At 47.0% G+C, this 25,862-nt stretch overlaps 1 protein-coding gene across 2 annotated transcripts in view; it reads right to left on the bottom strand.

The window, feature by feature from the left end:
* Positions 1-22,007: 22,007 nt before the first annotated feature.
* The window catches only part of AXIN2 (axin 2), a 28,143-nt gene continuing 24,288 nt past the window's right edge, over positions 22,008-25,862 (bottom strand). For both annotated transcript variants that reach the window (XM_074343519.1, XM_074343520.1), the window contains one exon: positions 22,008-23,539. In XM_074343519.1, coding sequence (XP_074199620.1) covers positions 23,413-23,539 — 127 coding nt within the window. In that variant the 3' untranslated portion in view covers positions 22,008-23,412. The remainder of the gene's footprint in view (positions 23,540-25,862) is intronic.

The raw sequence follows: 25,862 nt of genomic DNA, 5'->3' as shown, positions 1-25,862 counted from the left end.
TTTAATGCTGGTTGTAGCCGTCTCCATTAATTTTCACCCCTCATGGATGGATTTCGAGTCTCATTTTGAAAACCCAGACTGCTGGATGGAGGCACGAAGTCCTTCAGTGGGGTCCCGGCCTGGTCTCCAGCCTCCGCCCATCACCTCTCCTCTCCAAGGTCCCAGGCTCCTGCCAATTCCTGTGGTTCCTGAGTCTCTCTAGTTCTTCCGCACCTCCCAGTCTTGGTCAGTGTTCCTTGTTTAGCCTGGGTGCCCGTTCTTCTGTCTGTTGAATTTTCCTACCAGTGTGAGCACCTTGGTGAAGCCTTTCCTGAATTCCTGATTTGTGCCCCTCACCATTTGCAAGTACCTCTGTTTACTGATCACACTGGGCGTGGCCATCCTACGGGGACCAGGGGTGAGCCATCCAGGACCTGTTCCTCCTGCCTGGCCAGGGTTCCGCAAATCAAAGTTTCTCATCAACATTTTTGAATGGGAGCCAGTGGGTCAGAGAAGGAGGGAGGAGGAGGAGGCAGGACTTGGACCCCCTCCAGGGGCAGGTCCAGGTCCTAAGGAAGGAAAGTAGCATTTATTGGGTTTCAGCTCCATGTCAAGGGCCTTCCATGCTTTGTAGAATGATGACAACAGTTTTCAAACCCAACACTGGCTGTGACTACCCGTTTCCAGGTCGGGGATGAGTCATCCTACAGGTAAGATGTTGAAGAAAACCCTTAGAGATGCCTTGACAAGGCTTCTTAGAAGAGAAAAGCAAGACCCTTTGGCTTAATCCAGAAAGGCAGAATAAGGCGGCAGCCTAGGAGACAGAGTGATTAGGGGTGGGAGGAGCTGGGAGAGGGGACACAGGGTTCTAAAGCAGGGATGTCTGACCTTGAGTTTATAGAGTGCCCCCACCACACACAACCCCAGCCTTTAGTGACGCGTGTCAGTGGTGCTTCAGGGGACAGAAGGAAGAGGGAGGGGAGCGCTTCCCCACCGTCACAGGGGGGTAATTGCAGGACCTGTCTCACAGGGTTTTGTGATGACCCAGTGGGTTAATAGAAATAAAGCACTTAGAAAATGGCCTGGTCCAAAAAAGTGTTCCATTCATTTTCTTTCACCATCACATCAACCCTTCAAAGTGAATATTATTACCCCTCGTTTACAGATAAAGAAACTAAGGCTGGGAATCAGCACCCCAGACTCATGTGAAGGGCCCTGGGGGGTTCAGAGGAGAGAGAAGAGCCACCCTGCCCCGAGAGCTTCTGTTTCTATTTGGACCGCTGAGGAATGGAAACTCCAATAAAGGCTTTTCCAATTCTAAAGGGCAGAGGAAACCCTGGGGGAAGGAAGGTGGGAAAGGAAGGGACTGGTCAGGGCAAGCTTGGTTGGAGGAACCACACCTTGAAAGTCCTAATCAGGGTTTGTGATTCGGTGGAGAATAAAAAAAAAACATTTTTAATAGCTCAGAGGCAGGGAGATGCTTCTGTTATATTTGCATCCTCCATCCTTAAGCCCTGCCTTAGATGGTACTGGTTACAGAAGGAAAAAAAAAGTTGCTCTGGGCCAGAGCAGGTTAAAGGACCCATTTATCCAGGGCCTCAACTGCAGACTTCTGAGCTCCAAGTGAAAAATGCATTCCCCGTCCCGCTCTGCCCAGGTGGAAAGAGGTTTCTGCCCACCTCCATCTCCATCATTAAAGATAAACATATAAAGGCAGCATTAAAGCCAGTGGTCCTCAATCTTGGGGGCACATTAGAATCCCCTGGGGCGTCCCACCTCCACCTCAATTCAGTCTGAATCTCTGGGGGTGGTGCCCAGGCATCAGTAGGTTTTAAAGTGCCCCCCCCCATCCCCACTGCTGTATTGATGAGCACCAAAATGAGTTTAAAGCTGTTTCTTCGTTTAGAAAAAAAAAAGGAGAGAAGTGGCCAGAGCCTCTCTCCAGGCAAGGAACAGAGAGCAAGAAAGAGCTGGCTTCTTCTTGTGATCTTGGTCCAAACCTCTTTTTCTCTTGCTGAGGGATTCTCCCAGCAACCTCCGAGCAACCAGCCAAGAGACACTGCCCTGAATCTTTGGTCCACAGCTACAGAACAAAGAACTCTTTGAGGTTTATAATAAGAGGCTGCTCAGCTCTCTGGCCCCTGGGCTAGGAAGATCTAGAGTGGGAATCCGGGCTGCCCCATCTAGAACACAGCGAGCCTCAGAGCAGGCCTGGAGGCCTCCAAAGGCAGCATCCATGCTGCTTCCTGCCCGCACTGCCCCAACCCGAAGAGAAGGCTCAGCAAAGCGAGATGCTGCAGAAGGTGAACGCCAGCTGCTCGCCCCACAAGGCCCCTGCGCTGTGCTAGTTTCCCAGGCAGGGAGTCATGGCCCCCAGTTGCACCTCTCCCTTCACTGGAGGGAAACCAGCTTGCCTTTGACTGGTTGGTGGGACCGTCTCTGTTTGTCAATGCCGAGATCTCCCAAGCCTCCAGCTGCCAAATTTTATTCCTTGGGGATATTATTTCAAACTGGCAGAAACTTGGCTTGTCTGAAGGGTCCAGAACCCGCTTGTGCTGGGGGCTCTGGAGGAGCGGAAGTGAGTACTTGAAACGGACTTGGGTCACGTGAATGAGGCGAGGGGTGGAGGAGGCATTTTGCCCCACCTTTTTCACTCTCTCCAGGAGATGCCGAGTGGCAGTCAAGAAAAGTTGACTTCTCTGAGCCGTAGTGTGGGACACTGCCAGTCTTGCCTTCTCGCTCCAGCTCTGTGAATGGCTCACTCTTAACTGGGTCCTCTGCGTTTGCATTTATGCAAGTTCATGTCTCTTCAGAGCCATCCTGCCTGAACCTTACGCCTCAGGGTCCCCACCTCCTGCCCGTGCCCTAGTCCTTCCACGGGAGTGGTTCTGTCTGATGACTTCCCAGAACCATGCTGCAGGAATGTCTCCTCTCCTCCTGTTCAGCATCTCACAGCCTTGGATGCCGCTGACCACACAGTTTAGTTGTAGTTGTAGGGTTGTGGTTGTAGGGGTTAAAATGACGATCTCTCTGTAGACAGACAGACAGATAGATACCACACAGTGCTTAAAGCATGTTTGTCCTTTCTTCCCACTTCTGCTCCCTCTCTTGAGAGTTCACACTGTTAGGTGTACCCGGGAGCCTGGTGCTGTGTGGTCGAGCAGTGGCTGGAGAGGGCTACAGGGAGGAAGGGGACTGGAGAGGACAAATCACTGGTTTGAGGCCCGATAGAAGTCACCATCCCCAACCTTCTTGGACTGCCATCTGTGAAGACCACCATCCCGGGGCTGGAGAGAGACAGTGAGGTCGTTCCCTCTTCATCTTCCCATGGAAGTAGTGTGACCAGAAGCTGGAATGGGTAGCTCTTGAGATGGAAGTGACTTCTGATGCCCCAGTTTTCCCAGCAGCTGCCTTAATAAGGAGGCAATCTTTCTTTTTCTCTGTCCTTTGAAGATTTGGGTTTAATTTGCAAGGGAGCTGATACCCTGATTGTTTCGTTTTAAGGATGTATTGCCCTGGAGGAAAACACCAACAAAGAAAATGGGATACCTAAAAAAGGCAGACAGAGGAAAGAGACAAAATGGCAACATTTATAATTTTTTTTTAATTTGGTAAGAGAAACAGGAAAAAAAATTAGTGAATTGTTATGAGCTCAGGTGGGGAAGCATTTCTAAACATACACATCTGAAGTACATGTAACAGAGGGAGAAAAAGATTTGAATATTTTTCCTAAATGTAAAATTTTTCTCTGTGAAAGAAAACAATTTCTATAGGTATAAGGGAAAATGTTCTGTATAGCACAGGGAACCATAATCAACAACTTGTAGCCTATGGTGAAGAAGAATGTGAGAAGGAATGTATGTATGTTCCTATGTGACTGAAGTATTGTGCCGTACACCAGAAATTGACACAACATTGTAAACTGACAGTAATTCAATAAAAATATATGAAAAAAATAAAATACATTATTTCAAAATTCAAAAAAAAGAAAGAAAACTGTGTACAATCATATAGATTGAAAAACAAAATATTTGAACACATACAAAAGAGTAAATGTCTTTAATATATAAAGAGCTCTTAAAAATTAATATGAAAAAAGGAAAATCCCAGTTTGAAAAAAAGTTCATGAACATGAATATGTAATTTACAAATGAAGACATGCAAATGTAAAAAGTATATCATATTGAGTAATAAAATAAATACAAAACAAAATAACAGTGAAATTGGGGGGTATAGCTCAAGTGGTATAGTGCATGCTTAGCATGAACAAGGTCCTGAGTTCAATCCCCAGTACTGCCTCTAAAAACAAACAAACCTAATTACCTCTCCACTCCCCCCCCAAAAAAAAACTAACGAAAAAACCAAACTAAAATAACAATGAAATTATATTTTTTTTTAACTTAAATACCTAATGTTGGTAGGGGTATGAGAAACAGGAACTCTGATTCAAAGCTACAGAAAATATAAAGTGATACAGTATTTCTGGGGCCAGCTTCCTAATATGAATTAAACTCTTCATATCCCTTTATTTAGCCACTCTCACTTTTAGCAATGCCTCTTAAGAAAATAAATTAAGGGAGAGGAGTTGGTATAGCTCAGCAGGAGAGTGCGTGCTTAGCATGCAAAAGGTCCTGGGTTCAATCCCCAGTACCTCCATCAAAATAAATAAATAAATAAAAACCTAATTACCTCCCTCCCCAAAAAATAAAAAAAAATTTTTTAAAGAATATAAATTAAGAAAAAAATATTTGCATATAAAGATATTAATCACAGAGTTCTTCATGATGACTTTAAAATTAAGAACAACCTAAGTGTCTGAAAATAAGAAATTGGTTTAATATAGTTTAGCATAAATATATTGGACAGAATATTATACTGCCAATAAAAATCATATTTTCAAGGACTATTTAGGGATACACAAATACGCTTACAATATAATATTAAGTTAAAAAAAAAGAGCATGTCATATACTTTGTATAGCTTCAAAGGTAAATATGATTTAAAAAAAAAAACAAACCTAAGAGAGGTTGGGAAGCCATGTCTATCCTGAAGCCAAGCACATGGCCAGATCACTAGAGGATCCATCTGTCCTATACCCACTCCTTTGACAGGGGAGGTGGGGCCCTATGATTGACAGCTTACCAGAATCACATGGAGTGGGGCAAGGAAATTCCCCAGGGGAGGCACTGCAAGGTGACAAATAAATCCATCATGTCCACAACTGAGGACATTGATTGCAGTGATGATGGTAGTGGTGGAGGGTAGGAGCAAAGGGGCATTGAATGGGTGCCATCAGCCAAGTTGGGATTCCCAGTGGCAGTTTAAGCATGTGCTTAGACAGCCACCTACAAAGCAGGGTACCAACAGCTAATTTTTAAATGCTTCCCAAAAGCTTTGAAATAGGGAAAGAAATTATTGACTTCTATACATTTACTTTGTAGTTGAGTGTGCACTTTCATATGTTTCTCTTTTGAATACAATACAGTGGGGTGAGGAGCAGGGCATTGTCTGGCCCTCATTATCACTCTGTGTCACCCCCCAGACTGCTGGGCAGGGCTGATCTCCGGCCCACCCAGAGGAGAGGCATGACTGCAGGAGTGTGGTCCCTCCTGCCTGGGGCACTGAAGGGTGGAACCAGATAAAGTTAGGAAAGCACAAACCCCAGAGGACAAAGTGGGGAGAGGGAGACCGACGGGGAGCCTGGGGCTCTGAGGAAACCCAAGGGATTCCCTGAAATGTTCCTCCATGTCTTCAGGGTGGCTTTTATGCCAGACCCCACCTGATGCGGGTCCTGATGTGCTGGCAGCATTAAAGTGGTAGAGATATAAACCCAATCATGTTGATAATTACATGAGACATAAATGCTCCGAACACTCCAATTAAAAGGCAGAGGTTATCACCAAAATGGATTAAAAAAAAAAGACCCAACTATTTGTAAAGTGTATAAGAAACACTGTAGTACACCAGAAATTAACACAACATTGTAAACTGACTATACTTCAGTTAAAAAAAAAAAAAACAGAAGCACACTTTAAGTATAAAGACACAGATAGGTTAAAGGTAAAAGGATGGGAAAAGATACAACATGCATAAGAAAGTTGGCTATATTAGTATCAGACAAAATAAACTTGAGAACAAGGAATATTATCAAGGATAAAGAGGAACAGTTCTTAATGATTTAAGAGTCAATTTATCAAGAAGACATAGAATCAAAACGTGTATGCTCCTAAAACAGAGCTTCAATATGAGTAACACTGAAACTGGCAGGACTAAAGGAGAAATAAAAGGTAGCCATAATTATACCTAGAGATTTTTAAACCTCTTTTCTCAGAATTGATCCAGCAAATAGACAGAAAATCAGTGAAGCAATAGAAGACTTGAACAACACTGTGAACCAAATTGATCTCACTGACGTTAATAAAACACCTTATTCAGCATACACATTATTTTCAAATACACGTGGAGCATTTATCAAGACAGACCATTTGTTATACCATTAAGACGGCAATCAATACATACATGTAAAAGGATTGGAAACATAGGTTGTATTTGCTGACAACAACAGAACTGAATGAAAAAAAAAGAGAAAAGTCTCTGGAAAATCCTGAAATACTGGGAAATTAAACAGCATACCTCTAAATAGCACATGAATCAAAAAAAAAAAAGTCAATTAAGACTTCTTAATTTCTTTAAAAGAAATTAGAAAATATTTTGGACTGAAAAAGAAAACCCAGCATATCAAGATTTGGAGGGTGCACTTAAGGCAATGCTTAAATGCAAATGGTAGCTTTAAATGATTATAATTGAAAAGAAGGAAGATCTGAAAATCAACTGTTTAAGCTTCTAGCTTAAGAAACTGGTAAAAAAAAAAAAAAAAAAGAGCAAATGAAGCAGAAGAAAAGACATAGTGAAAATTGGGGCAGAAATCAAAGAAATAGAAAATAGATCTACAATAGAAAAGCTTAATGAAGTGAAAAGCAAATTCTTAGAAAATATCAATGAAATTGTAAACCTCTTGCTAGACTAATCAAGGGGGAAGAAAAGAGAACACACAGATTACCATTATCAGGAACACGAAAGACGGACATCATGACGAATCCTATAGAGAATGAAAAGAGAGTAAGGAAATATCAATTTCCTAAATTAAACACTTTAGATAAAATGAACAAATTATTTGAAGAACAAAGATTACCAATACTGACCCAAGAAAAAATAGGAAATCAGAAACAGCTCTAGTCTATTAAAGATATTCAATTTGTAATTTAAAATTTTCCCCCGAAGAAAACTCCAGGCCACATGGGTGCACTGGTCAATTCAATCAAACATTAAAAAAAAGAAAAGAAAAAAAAAGATGTATGTCTGTCTTTCATGAATTATTTCAGGAAATAGAGGAGATGTTACCATTTCTCAACTCATTCTGTAAGGCTAACCATTGCCTGATAGCAAAACCAAAGGCATTACAAAGAATGAAAACCATAGACCAGTATTTCTGATGGATGTGGATGTAAAATTACTTAACAAAATATTAGCAATTCACATTCAGCAATAATTGAAATAGATAGTACATCACGACTGAGCGGGCTTCTACTAGGATGATTTAACATTTTAAAAACCAACTAATGTAAATTGTCATATTAACACAACAAAGGGGGAAATCATATGGTCAAATTGATAGATGTAGAAAAACTATTTGACAAAGTAAAACTTACATTCATGATAAAAATTCAGAGGAAATGGGAAGAGAAGGGACCATCTTCAATCTGAGATAGACTATCTACCACAAACCTACCACCAGCATCAAACTTAATACTGAGGGACTGAAATTTTCCACTAAAGGTTGGAAAGGAGCAAGGATATTTGATCTCATAACCTTTATTTCACATTTTGCAGCACATCCTCGTCACTGCCTAAAATGATTGTGAACCTAGAAAATCTTTAGGAAACTATTTCTAAAAAGCTAATAGAACTAAGTGAATTCCGCAAGGGCACATGATATGAGGTCGAAATAAAAAATCAGTTCTATATCTATACATGATCAAAGAACAATTTGAAAACAATATTTTTAAATGCCATTTGTAATAGCGTTAAAAAAACATGAAATACTTAGAAGTAAATTTAACAAAAATATGTCCACTGAAAACAACAAAACATTATAGAGATGGGTTGCAAGACTCAGTCTTGTCAAAATATTCATTTTACCCAAACTGATCTATGGATTCAACTCAGTACCAATCAAAATCTCAGAGTTTTGGGAGTAGAAATTGACAAGCTGACATTATAAAGCTACAGTAATCAAGACAGTGTGGTATTGATATTAAAGAAAGACAGAGTTATCAATGGAACAGAGTAGAGCCCAAAAATAGACCAACATATCTGTGGTCTATTGATTTTAAGTGAGCATGTTGGAAAAACTCAGCAAGAAAAAGATAGCTTTGGAACAGCTGGATATCTATATGAGAAAAAAAATGAATCTTAAATCTAAATTTACACTATCGACAGAAATTAACCCAAAATCAACCACAGAGCTAAACTTTGTAAAAACTATAAGCCATCATAAATTTTGGAGGAAAAAATCTTTTTGACATTGGCATAGGCAAAGATATTTTAAGGAAAAGCACAAAATGCACTATCAAAAAAAAAATGGATAGATGTGACTTCGTCAAAATTAAAAATATCTACTCGTCAAAGACACCATTGAAGAACTGAAAAAGAAAGCCACCAACTGGTAGAAAACATCTGAATACAAACATCTGACAAAGGATTTGTAATCAAAATATACAAAGAACTCTGATAACTCAATAATAAGAAAACAACCTAATTTTAAAAATAGGTAAAAGATATGATCAGGTATTTCCCCAAAGAAGCTATATTAGTTACCAATAAACACACAAAAAGGTGATTAACACCATTCGTTGTCAGAGAAATGCAGCGGGATACACTACACAGGCACTGGGAGACGTAGAATTAAAAAGATTGATCGTTCCAAATGGAAGAGAGGGTGTGAAGCAACCAGAAAACTCTCACCCATTTTCATGCATTCTTAGTGGAAATATAAAATGACCAAAAAAAAAAAAAAAACCCACACACAACATTGTAAAATGACTATAACTCAATAAAAAAATAAATAAATAAAATAAAAATAGATAAAATAAAATAAAATGACCAGATGACCAGACCGCTTTTGAAAACAGTTTAGCAGTTTCCTCTGTGGTTAAAAACATACTTACATACAACCCAATGATTTCACTCCTTGCTTAAGGGAAAATTTACCTTCACACAACGTAGAAATGGATATTCAAAGGAGACTTATTCATAAGGTCCCCACAGTGAAAACAGCTCAAATGTCCATCAGCAGGTGAATGGATAAACAAGTTATGGTTCATCCAAAGAGTGGATTAATACTCAGCAGTCAAAAGGAACAGGCTAGACGCACAACAGGGGTAAATCTCCAAAACCATCCTGCACAAATCAAGCAGACACAAAGGGTACATACCGTGTGATTCATTTTTCTGAAATTCTGGACTTCTCAACTGTGGATGATTTTGCTCTGCCCCCAGGGACATTTGGAAATATCTGGAAACATTTTTGGTTTGTCACAAGCTGGTATATGCTACTGGCACCTAGTGAACAGAGACTAGGGGCTCTGCTCAACCTCTTAAAATGCACAGTTCAGCCCCCAGGCAAAGAATTACCTGACCCAAAATGCCCAAAGTGCCAAGGTTGAGAAACCCAGACTAAACGAACCTATCACGGCAGAAGGTAGATTTGTGATTGCTGTTGGCTAGGGGCGGTGGGAAAGTGAGGGTCGTCCTCAAAGGAGGACAAGAGTGAAGAAAATGTTTTATATCTTGATTGTAGCAAAAAGAAGTGTTTTATTTTATGCAAATTATACTTCAATAAAATTGATTAAAAAAAATGACTCAATGCTACCTTGAAATACTTTTTCTCAGCCATTAGGTAACTAAAAGTGCATGGTTCTAGTGGTAAATCACCCTGAGCAAATCTCTCAGGACTGAAGATATTCTCTTTACTGGATGGGACCTGAGATGTAGCAGTTGGAAAGCGCCTCCCATCCTACAAAATTGAATCTAAGTTTTCTAATTAGAATTCAAGAAGGGCGCAACCAGGAGTGCAGCAAGAACAAAGAAGTCCTCTGGTCAACTGATAGTATTATCACGTTCTATTATTACACACACACGTCGGCATGTCGATGGACCCATACACACATCCACTTGCACACATGCCGTTCGTACGGTGCCTGACATCAGAAACATTGTGTTAATAGCCTTTGTCCCAGCCCCACATTCTTTATGCTTTTATCTCTACATCCACAGATGTTTTAATAAAACCAAAAGACTCTTTGACCTTTTAGCTGGGGCACAGGCTTTTGGGAAGGAGGCATGCTGAAGACAAGGCAGCTTCGCCCGTGAGCATCTCCGAATCTGTTACGCCGGCACCCTTTGCCGTGGCGTCCTGGCGCCAGCTCATACTGGCCTGTGAGAGCTGACCTCAGGTTCCGGTTTGAAACTGACCGTGGTGGGGTCCTTTCCACCACGGAAACTGGCAAATGCCACGAATCATGGCTTATTCCCTGGAGTGGTGGTGGATCAGTGTTTGCCAGCACAGCACTGCCTCTGACTCAGAGAGAAGTGAAATTCATACCGAAAGGAGAACACTCGTGGGTGTGAACATGGCCGTTGTGGTTTGGAAATTATGATCTTTCCTCTTATGTCATAAAGACAGTTGCAACTGCCCTGAAGATCCATTTTCCTGTAAGACAGAGGAGGGGGTGGGACTGAGAGTGGGGAGAGCCTGGATAACATTCCATACCGTGATTTAAAGGATAATTGTAATTGGTAGCATAGGGGCTTCTGGTTACACAAAACATCGCTTTTTTGTTTGTTTGTTTGTTTGTTTGTTTAAGAAAACCTGTTCTTTGTACTGGAATAAAGCTGGATGGCAGAATATAGCTGTGTGAGATGTTGGCCATGTCCTCAAAGGAAGGGCAGAGAAGCCCTAATTTGGGGAGAGTCTGGCCACAGCCTCTGTTCCATGTGCCTTTGGATGGTTCACGCTCCTGCAATCAGCTGGAAAAGACAGGATTGCTCGAGGGGCCCCAAGGTGAGCCTCAGGCAGAGCTGAAACATCCTGCACCATGACACACTCCCTGCGGGCGAGGCCGAGCGGGAGGAGAGGACCATTTCCCAGAGAGCAGAGGGTCTGGGAAGCTGTGGCTCTGCCCTGAGCTGTCTCTAGCTTTCTGGGTACCAGCCTGGCCCATGAAGCAAAGTTCATTCCCTCCAGGCACTGGGAAACAATGAATGAGACCAATCAGATGGGATTCCAAGTCCAGTTGGGTCAATATCAGCAAAACGGAGGCGTTGGAGCAGGGAGCCAGAGTCCTGAGGCTTGAGGGCCCTCTTGGAACTTACTTAAATTATCTTTAAGTTGTGATGTCTATTTTTTCCTCATCAAGGAACAGTGTGGGGTCAGGACAAGGTACTGGCCCATGTCCCTGGGCTTGGAGATCAGAACTGGAAAGCTGAAGACCTTCCCTGAGCCCCTTCTGAGGACAGATGCTGGCGACACCTCCCCTCCATCAAGCTGGGACACAAGGACAGATGGAGGGAGGTGGAGACCCCTAAGGTCAGCAACCCTGCTGGGCCACAGGGGCCAGAGCTGAGAGTCTAGGCCACCCCCACCCCTCACCCGTGAAGAAAGGACCCTGGCTCCTAGGGCTCCCGTGGGAGCTGGGGTGGGGCGTTGGGGAGTCATCAGCTCAGTCCCCATCCTCCCAGCGGAACAAGGGGCAGGGCAACCTGCTCTCCTGGGTAAAACTGGGGGAGGAGACCACCCCTTCTCCCTGCTGCCATCTCCCTCTGATAGTGGGATTTAAAGAAAAGGAAAGAAACAAAGAAAGAAAGAAAAAAAAAGCAAGCACAAAAGAGTTGGGGGGAGGTCAGTGGAGAGAGGGGGAGACCCTAGGTAGAAATCAATGAAGCCTTTAAATCTTCCACACCAAAAAAAGTCTGCATTTCTCTGTTGTCTTTGGGAACCCGCTGAATGGCTGGGAAACTGTTTTTAATAAACAAGAGTTCAAACGCTGAGGCTCCGTAGCCAACAGTCACGCCTTAAACTCTAAACTTTACATGAAAACTCTCCCAGTCCCTTTGAACTCGCCTTCCCTCTCCAGTGAGCATTCCAGTGTTTATGCATTTTTCGAGATTGCTGGCAGGATCACGGGGCGCTTTGAATACTTTCCTTCTCTTTAGCAATCGCCTGCCTTCAGAACCCATTAATGCCCCACTCAGCAACATCAAGGTATTGCTTTGAAGTCCCTTCTGGCTACAGGCCTCTCACACTCTTTGGTTACTGTGCAATCAAATAATTAAATGGATTCTCAGGGCAAAAAAAAAAAAAAATCATTCTTTTCCTTGGTAATTAAACACTCCAGGTTGGACAGGAGTGCCGGGTTGCCAAGGGAGTGAGGATCTATAAAGACTCGGAGCCCAGAAGTCTTTGCTCGCGGCCCCCAGGGGAGAAAAATAATAACAAGCAGTCGGCTTGGTTCTCACTTCCCTTCTGCGCCGGCAGCTTCCCTGGGCCCCAGGCTCTCCTGGCTCAGGACCGCCCTTCCAGGGTTGGGGAGAGGGTATCCCTGCCATGAGGGTCCCTTTCAGGGGTGGGGGATGGCCGGAGTTGTGGGAGGGGCATCTATTGGCCAAAATTAGCCCGTGAGAGATTGTAGGTGCTGGAGGGCAGGGACCAGGGCTCGCCCCAAACTCCGTGTGATTACGCCCCTAATTTGACTGGGAGAGGGAGAGAGAAAGAGGAGGGGGAGAGGGTGGAGGGGATGGGGAGAGAAAAGGGGAAACGTGGGGGTGAGAAAGAGGCAAGGGAAGATGGAAAGGGGAAAAGGGAGGAGAGAAGGGAGAGGGGAGAGGGGAAGCGGGGCAGGATGCGCTGAAGGAAGCTGCTGCCTCTCCGTCATCCGTCTTCCAGGCCCCCCACCAGGGTTAGCTTCTCCCAGAACAATCGACACCCACCTTCATTTGGGGTAGAGACCCAACCTGGAAGACCCCAAGGCACCCTTCACCACCAGCTCCTCTTCTTTCCCACCCGCTGGCCTTGCCCAAAGCTGTTCCCTCTCCTAGGTTTCTCCTGATCAATTCCTAGGACCCTACACCACGTGGCCTGGAAGTGACCTCCCTCTGGGGAGGTCAAGCCGAGGTGCCCTCCTTTGGGTCGCCAGACAAGCATTACTCAGGCAACTTCTGACACTGAATTATAAAATGCCAGAAGTGGGGGGTCCTCTAGGGCAGGGACCACGTCTTCATCGTCCGTGTCCCCACCTCCACCCCCAGCACTGGCACATGGTAGTTCTCAGGAGGTGTTGCTGATGCTGGCCAGGAGGCTGTTCAGCAGGGAAGAGCCAGACGGGCTCAGGTCCCAGGAGTCACTTTTTTTAAAAGGCCATTATGTACCTAAGTCGTTGGTTGTAAGCATCTAAACATGGCATCCCCTATAACTTGAAGTTGAGGTGTCTCTTCATTACTCCATCCTGTTTCTTAAAGTGGCCAGTTTCCCCTTTCAAGCCTCTCTCTCCCCATGTGTTGTATGTTCCTGGTCTTGAGAACCTAACCACCCACTCCTGGGACAGGAGTTGCATTATTAGTCAGAATTCTTTGGATTGAGTATAACAAAACCCAAGTCAGGGGGAGGGGATAGCTCGGTGGTGGAGCGCGTGCTTCGCATGCCCGTGGTCCTGGGTTCGATCCTCAGCAGCTCCATTAGAAAAAATAATAATAAATGAATGAATGAATGGATAAAAAAATAAACCTAATTGCCTTCCTCCCCTCAAAAAAAAAAAACAAAACCCAAGTCAAATTGACATATGGGGAAAAAAAGAGAGATGACAGGATGTAGTGGCTCACAAGGCCACATGTTTGAGCAGTTTGAATTAAGGATCCAAGTGATGGCATAGAAGTTGGTCAGTCTTTCTCTCTGCCTCTCACCCCTTCCTCTTCTGGCTCTGAATTCTTCTTCCTTGGTTCCAACCCCAGGTGGGCCCTCTCCACATTGTGGGAAATCCCAGAAGCTGTGGGACTTTGTCCTACCATTTTAGAAGCCCCAATATAAGAAGAACACCTCGTTCTCTGAATTCCTGACCCAAGTCCCATGGCTGAATCTCACGGGACCAACTGAAGTCACACGTCCATCCCTGAACCAATCGTGATAGCCAAAGAGATGGAATATACAACTGGCCAGATCACGTGCCATTTTGGTAGCTGAGGGATATTCCCCAAAGGAAAACCAAGGTGCTGTTATCAGGAGACAAATACAAGCCAGCTGCAGTGGGGACCACTGCAAGAAGAAACCTCACTGGTATCATTTATGGAGATTCTCAGAAGGAGGTGGCTTGGAAGACAATGAGTGTTGGGGATGAAAGGGTGGAAATCAACCAGGGTCAGAAACAAGACCCCGTCAGGTGTACCAAGTGGCAGACGCGGAGTGACGGAGCCCGGCCAGCAGCAGACGGATCAAGCAGGTGTGACCAGAAGCAGCACCGCCCAGCAGGTAAGGGCTAAGGCGAGGCAGGCGGGAAGCTCCAAGCCATCCCATCCCAGTCCGGAAGAGGGTTCTACAATTCCCGGGGGAGTCTGGGGTCTCTGCCTCCTGCCTCCAAGTCGGAGAGGCTGTGTGCTCTGCGTCTTGTTGGAAAAGAAGGTACAGGTGGTGAAGTCGAGGCAGGTCAGCACAGTGACCAGGGCGGTCTGCAGAAATGGCCGCACACAGGCAACTTGGAACAATAAAAGTCTTCACACATGTCGGGATTTCTCCTAAAAAAATCGTGAGATGCTCAAAAAGTTTACTGAGCAAGAGAGTATGCCATCCTTTGGAAGAAAATACACCCAAATATTATCAATTGGTATCTCTGGGTAGTGGGATTATGGATGAATTTGAGGGGTCTTTTTTGTCCTTCTATGTCTTTTCCGATTTTTCTACCATGACTCTATTTCTGTGGTCCGCAAAAAAATACATATTAAGGGGAAAATCTCTAAGCAACTCACGTCAAATGTCCTGTGAGCCAGACGTTTACTATCACAATCCACTCTTCCATTTAATTTGTTTTCTCACCATCTCTCTGTCCCTTACCCTGGGGACCTGGCTATCCCTCTGTCTGGATAATTGGCCTCTGGGTGACTGGGACGCAGGTGGCCCAAGCAGCCGTGCCCCCTTAAAGCGAGGTTGGGAGGGGTCTCTGCTTCTCCAGGAGGAGGCTGAGTCTGGAAGCAGAAGCCCAGGTTCCCATGGCGCAGGGTTGCTGCCTGCCAGGGGAAGGGGGCTCAGATGGACCGCAGCTGCGCCCCTCCCCCAGCCCGCGCCCCGCCCCCTCCTCTCACCCCCTGGGCTGCTTCGGGCAGGATGAATGAACAACAAGGGCCGGTGGCCATCTAAGGCCTGCCAAGCGGTGGGTGTCATCTGGAGGCGCTTCAACCCAAACCTTTTATGTTGACAAACCATGTTGATCAGAAGACTAATTGCTTCTCGCTGTCTTCAGCCTGCCAAGTGCTTGACAAGATTCACAAACCATTTACACAATTGGTTATCACGAAAGACTTCACCCTTGTGGAAACAGACACCCAAGCGCCCACTGCCTGGTTGGGGGTGGGAGCTGAGGCTCACTTTACCAGTGCAGGTCCCTGCCAGGACAGAAACCTTCCTCTAAAACCTACCCTCCTCCCTCTTTACTGTCCCCAGCAACCAGGTAGCTGGTCCCTTCCCTTGGGAAAATACGGTAGACTGACCCAGGCCTGTGCCAAACTCAGAATCTCAGAGAGGAAGAGATTTGGACAGGTCATCTAGCCCAGGATGCAGCCTCCGGGCCAGAAGAGGTGTGTGGACTTCAATATTCTCAACCTGGAAATCTTTGGAGACAGAAATTCCATAATTTTTCCCAATGACCTATGTCGGGGTTTTATATCCTGGTAGCCAAGATCTTTTTTTTTTTTTTGGAGTGATGGTTGCATCCCCCACTTTCTATCCTGTCTTACCTTCCACAAGCACAGAGGGAAAAGGCTCAGATCCTGGTTACATCTTCAGATGAGCAAAGACTTAGGCAGCCTGGATTCCCCAGTTTGACCCAGGCTGAGTGGAAATGAAAACCAGAGGTGGGTGTAGCAGTCGGCATTGAACGTATTTCAGAAAAGCTTAGCCCGCTGGAGTCTGCGGAGGCAGGCAGGCAGGCAGGATGTAGTCAGTGAGGTACCAGGCGGGCAGCGGGAGCATGAAGGTCTTGTATGTGGTCAGAAGAAGTTTCTCCTTAAGACGATGGCTCAAGTTTTACTCTTGGAAAGATCTGTGGGTTGTTTGTTTGTTTTTCTGCTAGGACAGATGAAATGGTAGGTGTGAGAGTTTTAACCGTCAGAGACTACGCATTTGTTATGGGTTGAAGTGTGTCCCTCCCAAAAAGTTACAGTGGCGTCCTAACCCCTGGGACCACAGAACATGACCTTATTTGGAAAGAGCATCTTTGCAGATGGAATCAAGCTAAGGCGAGGCGATGAAGGTGGGCTCTGATTCCACATGACTTATAAAAAGGAGAAATCTGGGCACAGCCACAGACATGAGAAGACTCAGGGAGAACACCGCGTGAACACTGGAGTCACGCAGCCACAAGCCCAGGAGCGTCTGGGGCCACAGGAAGCTGGAGGAGGCAATGAAGGCTTCACAGGTTACAAGGGGAACCCGGCGCTGCTGACACCTTGATGTGGGACTTCCAGCCTCCAGAACTGTGTGACAGTACATTTCTGTTGCTCTAAGTTCCCAGTTCGTGGTGCTTTGTTACAGCAGCTCCAAACCCATATAGCATTTGAACAGAACAGTAAACTTCTACAGGGTATGAGATGCTTGGAGATTTAAGGTGTAAAAACAACAGACTAGGTTGAGCCTGTGTCCTGACTTCTAAAACCCCACAGAGCCCACTGGTCCAGGGTATGTCTATGGATGCACTGCTGTAGGTCCGATCCGACACATCCTACACGTATCCTACATCCATGAGCTGGTGGCTGGGCGCCGCCGAAGAGAGTCGGGTCGTGTCTCCCAGCTCCAAGCCCCTGGGTAACCAGGTTGCTGACAACGGACACCCGTGTGGCCACAACAAGCCCCGTGTCTCTGTTACTTCGTAGTCAGCAGGTGAGCCAGAAGGAAGACACTTCTGCCTCCCACTGAGCGAAGCTAGATGGGATAAACCACTTCACATCCAGACACAAGGGAGTCTGGAAAATGGAGTGTTCAGCTTTCCAATCTGTGGAGCACAAGAAAGCCCGTTAGCAGTCAAGAGGTGCGTCGAGTGGGAAAGTCACCCCATCCACCCCAGGAAGAGTTGCTAGGTCAAGGCCGGATGCCCACTTAGCTCGGAACTTCAGATAACAGATATGTCTTTAGTATATCACAACTGTTACGTGAGATTTATTCTTAAAAAGTGATTCATTGTTTATCTGAAATTTAAATCTAACTGGGCATCCTGTATTTTCAGTTGCTAAATCTGGCAACCCTAACCGCAACACCGTACGGGGCTGATTTCCAGTTTCCTCTTGTTAAAATCCCTAGGAGAGGGTAGGAGAGAAAGCCAGCCCTCAGCTGACCCAAGACCGTCAGGTCATCCTCTGATCCTCTCCCTGGGCCGTGTCTGACGCAAACACTATGAAAAGCTCAGCAACAGGGGCTCCCGGTGACGTGATTTGGGCCAAAGTCGAGTTTGGGCAAACAGAACGAAGTGAGATGTGGGGTTCAGGAGGGTGGTGTGGTCACGTGATGTCTGGATGACGTTTGCCCGGCACTTTCTTTCTCACTCAGGGTGACCTCCTATCTGTAAAGCTCTTGTAGGTCAAGATCCTTGCTCTCCAAGTGGCTTGCAACTTGGGGGAGGAAAAAAGGAAAAAATGGCAGAGGTGAGCACAGGCTGAGAAGGCTGGGGAAGGGGAGGGGAGGAGCAAGGAGGGGGAGGGGCTTGCACAGCACAGCACAGGTGAGAGGAAGAAAGGAAGGAGGGCTGCGTGGAGTCAGGCATGAGGACCAGGTAGCGGGAGGTAATAGCAACCGACATGTACCCTCATCACAGGCCAGACTCCCTTCTGAGAACTGTGCACACCTCAGCATCTTCCACCAGTGCTCTGAAGGATGCTGGTGACTCGCCTCATTGTCCAAAAAGGCCAACCCAAGAAGAGGAAGTTCGTTGCTCAAGGCTCCCTAGCTGGTAAGTGGTAGTAACAGCAGAAAGACAGGCTCATTTCTGATTAAGGAGAGCCTTGACTATCCAGGCTTGAGATGGAAATTGAAGGCACAAACCTGGCTTGAGATTTGTAAGGTGCTGGGGACTCACAGACAAGGAAGCTGCCGCCTCGGACAGTCTGGCAGGATGGGGCCAAAGCCTTTAAAAAGGACTTTTGACCCAGCAATTCTTCATGAAAAACCTTCATCCTAATACTGAAGACCATTTAGCTCTACCAATCGACTATGAAAACGTCATTACTCTGTGGCTTATAATTGCAGCATTTGGAAGCTAGATAAATGTCTAACCATAAGTGATCAGTTAAATAAATTATAGTTCAGCCATACCTTTATGTCATGTTATAGAAAAATATGGAAAAATATTTATTGATATGGACACATGCCAAAGACATGCTGTTGACTGAAGAATACAGATCACAAAATTGTATATACTATATGGTCCTATGCATATGCGTGTGAGTGTGTGTGTGTATTTTAATCTGGAAGGATACTGCAAAGTGTTAATAGTGGTTATGTGGATTTTAGGTGGCACTACTATATAATTTTTAGGCGGGTGTGTAAAGATCAATGGTAGAGCACATGCTTAGCAGGCATGAGGTCCTGGGTTTGATCCCCAGTATCTCCATTAAGAAAAGAAATTTATTTTCTTTTTCCTTTGAGTCCTCAAATATTGAGGACCTATTAGGTGCCAAGCATTATGCTGGATGTTACACAGATAATAGTAATAAAAACATTAATTCCTGCCTCATGGATGAATAAGTAAGCAATTAAACAATTATTGCATGATTCTAAGAATGTGCGGTGAAAGAATAAATGATATTTTATGATGAACAGGATCAGGTGATGATATATGCGGATCTGATGGTCGGGAAAGACCTCTGACATTTAAGTCAAGACCTGAGGGCTGAAAAGGAGTCAACCTCAGGAAGCACTTGGTGCGGTGGGTGGCATAGGGGGTGGTGCCCAGCAGAGGGAACAGCATATGCAAAGGCCCTGAGCATCTGAGCCCCTTTAGGGGAAATAAAAGTCAGTGTGGATGGAGCACAGGGGGTTTATGTTTTCAGAACTGGGCATTGGACGAGGTGAAGGAGGCTCTGTTCAGGGGATAGTTGTTCTTTCTGTGTCCTCCCCACCCCTGACACACACACACACACACACACACACACACGCACACGCACACGCACACACACGCACATACACACACACCCTCCTAAGTGGCCAGCCCTAAAGTTCTGTGCAAATTCTACCTGTTTGGAACCAAAGACTCTACAAATCAGGCTGACTACTCCAAGCAACATTTACCAAAATGCATTGTTTGTTTGTTTTGTTTTGTGCTGGCGTGTGTGTTAAACTAAATCACTACTGCCCACTTACTGAGACATGTCACAGAACACAGCGGAGGCTCAGTCTCAGATTTTTAGAAAATCCTGTTGATAAAGTGAGATAATAATTGCTAAGGAAGATGTAAACCACTCTTCTAAAGCTTCTATGTAATTTGGGGAGTTTCTGTTCAACCAAATTATTTACTAAAGGTAAAAAAAGAGGAACATTTCCCCCCCCCAAAAAAACACAAAACCAACAACAGCAAAATAAACAAAAGCTGATCTTATCTAGTTATTCAAATAGACTGGACTATTTTCTTGGGGGTAATTTCCAATTTCCTTCCTTTTGACAGCATGACTGTGGTCCTAACATACCCTGGGGTTGTGGGGAGAATAAAACAAGATTCTTTTTCCAAAAGACCCACATCTCTGCATGAACGGCCCTGCTAGGTGAGGGTCCACACAGGATTTCCAAGTACTGTGTAAGGTCAGACTTAATAAAGAAAAATTTAAAGATGAGCTGGGGACAAAGCGAGGCTCCAGCTGAAAAGTTTCCGTTTCCCAAGCAAGCAGCCTGTCAGCACATGGCCCCCCACTTCCAGCTTCGCTGCCAGGGCATGAGGAGCAGGGTGCCGGAATCCAGATGCTGCAGCAGGAAGAGGGGGAAGGGTGGAATTTCCCCACGAGGAGCTGCTAATAATGCAGGTAGTGAGGATGCAGCTGTGAGTGCTCCAGGGGCCCGGGGGGAGGTCCCAGGACACGTCCCTCCCTTCACCAGCACATTTACTGTCCCCACTTAGTGGATGAGGAGACCACGACCCCCCAGTGTGATACAGCCCAAAGTGGGCCTGCCTCTGATGAACTGGGGAACAGTTAATCGGAGAAACAAGGCCAGAGCATTCGGAAGCGCCTAGGAAATGAAGCCCCCGTAGGTGAATCAGATCTGAAGCCAGGATTTAGGAAAGGAAGATCCCAGAGCACAAGAGCATCAGCGGGGGAGGTATGGGGTGGGCGGCCGTGCCACCTGGGCTCCCAGGTGAGACCCAAGGGGCTGGAGGAAGGATGCCAGGGGTTCTAACTTTTTCTTTTGAACATTCTAATAAAACCATAGATCCTCTTGTCAAGGAAGGCACAGGTGATTTTACAAACAACGTGAAGGGTTCCTAATCCCAGAAGCCCACCCCTGCCAGGTGAAGATCACCAGTTGTTAAAATGAGAAGCAGAAACAGATCCCTTTTGAAGAGGTCCAAACACGAGTGATCGGTCACCGCGTCTGGTTTCTTGCTCACAGATGCCGCTTGGAAGCTGCCTAAGGTCCCCCAGAAGCCAGTGGTGCCGAGACTTGGGTCCAGGTTTGCCTGAACCCCAAACCTGTGCGAGACCTCATTATTCTCATGGGATGAATCAAAAGGCCCGAAGATGGAAAGCCATAACCCCCCGTCACCACCTCGTGCAACAGCTTCAATATCTTCATCCTTCTGGTTTAGAAAGAAACTTACACTTCTGGGAGTGGGTTCGGGGGACCCCTGCAGAGAGCCCCCGTTCCAGCCAGGAGAGGAGGGGTGCAGCAACCTGTATCCAGAGGCCCACGGTCATGGAAACCTGCAGCCCAGACTCCCTGGTCCTCTCACCCACTCCCCCAGCAGCTGCCCCAGCACACAGCCACGCTGGGGCTGCGAAGTTCACGCCAGCCGCCCGCCCCCAGCCCCACGCGGCCGGGAGCCCGGCCTTCCCCCATCTCGTCAGCCCCACACCGGTTCACAGCAGGCACAGAAAGCCAGCCAGGTCTGCCGCAGACCCCACCGCATGAGGCCAAGTCCAACTGCCATCACAGACCCTTTATTTCTAAAAAGGGGTTCATTGTAGGGCTCCTTTAAATGGACTTGCTCTCCCGCACCTGAAATATAGCCCCGCACTCAGGGAGGGGAGATGTGTTTGTTCAGTGCCCGCCAACGTCCAAGGCCACACAGCCCAGCGAACACTGGACATTGAACACTCTAGACCCGCACACCATTTTCAGAGGTTTTCCCACCTCCTATTGAGACACATATTGAAACGCCAAGGACTCCTGGGAGGACCCCATCCAAGCCCCTTCTCACCTGTACCTACCTGGCCAGACTGTAGCCATCTGCCTGGGAGGATAGGACGAGGCTGAATACAGGCGGGAGAGGGGGAGATCAGGGAAAAGGCCGTCGACACCTGCTCCACGACAAGCAAACGGCGGCCAGTCAGCAGATAGGCATGTTTGAAGAAGTCATTTTTCGAAATGCCAGCTCAGGCCCAGGTTGGGTCAGGACAGTTCGAAGTCAAGCAGAAAAGGCTCAAGCCAGGCGGGGAGTCAAGCCAGGATGCTCACACACACACAGAGGGGTGCCTCTGCCCATCCCGGGGGTGCAAAGACGAGGCCGATACTTTGAAAAATATAAAATTTTAATAAAGGCTACATCTCTTAATTACAATAATTATTGTACCAAGTAATTCTCCTTAAATGAACTCTTTATAATGCATAATTTACAGTATAAGTAGAACAAAATGCCATGGCAAAAGTCACTGAGTACAAGACTTGTAGTAAAAAGGCATAAAATATATTTATACATAAACCCCTTTCTAAAAACAAGGGAAAGCTCAAGCCCTCAATATAGGGCGACACACGGAGCGAGCCCCGTGCAGGTACAGGTACTGTACTGATTCAGTCAAGCACTCGAGACAGTGGATTAATACTCCTTTGCCGCACGATATATACAGACGTCTAGTACAGGTAACGATGGCAAACAGACTACAGATTAAGTTAACATAAAAACCCGAACGTCAGAATGAAGGCGTCTGGAGGAAAATGCGCTGCTAACTGTTCCCCCCTACCCCCGACAACTGTTCGCTTCTTTGCAGCGGGGGGGGGGGTGGGGGAGTTCCAGGATGGCTGGGGGTCCAAAGGATGATTAAAAAAAAAAAACAAAAAACTCCACGGAATTGCCATTTCAATAAAAGCACAAGGTGCACCACTAGGTTCTAGCAGGCCCCAGCCATCGGGGGCTGAGCCGTGGTGAGGAGATACAAGAAGTTACAAGATGAACCCGGGGCCCCAGTCAGCGCCCCCCACTGTAATAAACCACCCCACCCAACACGATGGCCCCGCCAGACGGCGGTGACTTGCATCCTCATCAAAGACCTTTATGACAAAATAGAGCAGCATCGGGGGAAAAAAATGCACCGATTTCTGTGTCAATAGTAGGGCACCATTAAAAAAAAAAAAAGTCTATCTTCCCTTGGAGAAACACAGGGTAGAGCTGAATTCCACTTTTAATGAAGAAATCATTAATGCACACCGAGCTCAACTCCAAAGTTTAGATAGAACAATTAAAAACTTCCTCTCTCCCCTTTCCGTGTTTAAAGCAGCATATCCATAAACTGGGGCTGGGGGCTGGGGGGGGGGGGCGGGAATCAATTGTTCAATAAATATCAGTAAGGACTCCTGTTCAGGTAAGCTATACACAGTTTCTCTTAGTTTATGGATTTCAGATCCCTAGGAAGTCATATATTGCGCATGGCAGTCTCTCAAATACAGTCAGCATCTTCGACAGCCAAGAGTGGTCATGTTTTTAATAAATAGTTCAGGCTTCTCTCATCTCAGTGCCCAGCCCATAAGTAATGAAAACCAACCTCCCCCCGCCCTCCCGAAGGCCCAGCGGCCGAGGTTCTTCCCCTAGACTTCGACTTCATTGGTTTAGTCTCCTTCAAAGTGTCATGTCCCGGTCGCTCAGGTCCAAGACCGGGCGGGAGGGCTTCACCCCACCGCTGGCCGGCGGCAGGCCCTCCAGGCTCAGTCGATCCTCTCCACCTTCCCCAGGATCCTGCCTTCATACATGGGGAGCACCACCTCATCGTCCCAGACCTCCTCGAACACCGCGCCACAGGCAAACTCATCGCTGGCTTTTTTGAAGTAATACCTTAAAAGGAAAACCCAAAGTGCATCTTGGTAAAAACTGCACTTTCTGCTTTGGGTGAAAGTTTCTCAACACGGGAGGACTAAGGTATCTGGAGAATGCTGCTGCAGCAGGTGGCAGGGAGATCTCTGCCCGTATCTGGCTTGGGATGACACCTGGGGTTGGCCAGAGGGCAGAGCCAGGCAGGCACCCTGGAGGTGGTAGGCTGGGCACACCTCCCCTCCTCCAGCAAACAGCGCTGAGGCTGCGGCTGTCACCCCGCTACACACCCACACACACACGCCCCCCACACGTGGTGAAGAGTTTTGCAGAGAAGAGCTACTTCTCCCCCACCCCCTTTTCAGGGAGGGGCGGGGAGGGAAAGGTCAAAGCATGCCCAGAGTTCACGTGCAGCAGCAGCTGAGGGAAGGGGGTTCCCAGAGACCCCAGACTCAGCCACCTGGATCCTGCAGAAGCCTGGGGAAGGCTGATACCTCATCCCTCCCACCCTCCGGAGCCCAAGTGTCAACTCTCCTGACCAGTCTCGGGCGCAGCCGGGGGACAGGCTGCTCCCTCTGTGGCACCTGCAGGAGGCAGGCCAGCCCCATCCTTCCCAGGGCTGCAGACAGCCCCGGCCCCACGCTACTCTCCCCTTCTCCCCGTTCCCCCCCCCACCCCACCCCTCCAGGGTCAAACAGTAAAGTCCCTTCTATTATGCCGTTGATTAGAGGTTCCTTTTATCCCATCCCAGCCTTCTCTCTTTAAGCCTGTTTAATTGTATGGACACAAATGACCGGCGTCTCTCTGGAGAGTCACACTGGGAGAGTGCTGCCCTCCCGGCCAGGCACACCCCAAGCCCCTTCGGAGGAAACTACGCGAAGGCCTCGTCCTTCCCGGTTCCCAGCAAGGGAGACCCCTCAGACGGATTAAATGTGCCCCTGCAAGCTGGCATCTTCAGGCAGTAAAGGCCACTCGTGGAGGGAGGGTCGCAGTCCCCCCACCCAAGGTGGGGAGGTGAACAGTTTCTCAAAACTCAAAATGGAACTGTGTGTCTCAAGGTTACGGCTGTTTTTTTGTTTTTGTCTTTTCTCTAAGAAAAAAAATTTTAATTCCCCCTGGTTAGAGCTAAATTTCTTTCCTCTTTAATGAAGGCAAGCCAAATACTTCCATGGGAGATAAGGCTAAATAAAGTGAAACAGCTGGATTTAGTCAAGGGTCTTAGTTTCTGGCATCCCCAGCTGAGCGAGAGCATCAGGCCGGACAGGCCGGCTCGAGGTGGTCAGCATCCCTGGGGCCGCCCGACAGGAGGTGGGGAGGAACCGGGGAGGGGCACTGCGCACAGGAGCCTGGGGACGGCGGGGGAAAGTCACATTTCCAAGAGAGACACTCCAGTTCCAACACCACCCGAGTCATGCCCCTCAGCCCCCAGCCCCAAACCGCTCGGGTTCACCACGTGGGGCTTTCTCGGCCTCTGAGCAGACCCGCCATGACCTTTCACATGACTGCAACCTCTTCCAGGGAGGAGAGAGACCACATTCCCCCGGGCCACCCCTCTAAGACTTCAAACGCACTGGGCTGCCCTCATTTTCTCCAAGAAATGGGCTTTTCCACTGCAACATGCTTTATGTGGCAAACTCTGCTTTCTTCTGACATCTGGCACCAATAGCATCTGGCACGTCTGGAGGCACTGTTCTCCTTTTGAACCCCTGCCATGGTGAGATTACCCAACGCAGCCCAGGTCCCCCACTCCCCAGCTCCATCCTCGCTGGGCTTTGTGCTGGGGGGGCTACTGGGTAGAGTGAATGGGGTAGTGCCCCCCCTACCGGGAGGGCGAGCCATAGCACCCAGTGCCCCCACAACCCAGGAGGGCAACGGGTCCAGCTCAGGCCCAGGGAGCAAGTGTAGACAGATAAGGAGGCTGGGAAGGGCCTCGCCACAGCCTGATCCAATCAGTAAAGAATTTGCGAGTCGACCATTTGTGCAAGTCTTTGTGCATTAAAGGGGAGGCCGAGGCTTCAAAGCCAGGCTTATTAAGTGTGCCTTAGGAAAAAAAAAAAAATCAGAGCCAGATGTGGCCGGGGTGGCTGAGCATGGGGCGGCTCCCGCAGCCTCTCTGCTCCACGCTCCCTGGCCCCTCTCCCCTGAAGGTCACCTGCAGTTCCACTCAAAGTCCAGCCGAGTCAAAGCAGAGATCAAAATGAATCCCTGGAGGGGCACACCTGTGTGATTAGCTTCACCTTGTGTCTGTTCAAGATAGAAAAAGCTGCGGCAGCAGCAGCCAGACCCTTTCCCCAGTCCCTCTGCTTCATTTCCAGAACTCTCTCTGCCCAGGTGTAAAAGGGAAAGA

Source organism: Camelus bactrianus, chromosome 16 (genome assembly GCF_048773025.1).
Source record: "Camelus bactrianus isolate YW-2024 breed Bactrian camel chromosome 16, ASM4877302v1, whole genome shotgun sequence".
In the NCBI taxonomy this organism is placed as follows: domain Eukaryota; kingdom Metazoa; phylum Chordata; class Mammalia; order Artiodactyla; family Camelidae; genus Camelus; species Camelus bactrianus.
Note: the sequence above shows the minus strand (reverse complement) of the source record. Positions and strands in the feature narration are given on the sequence as shown.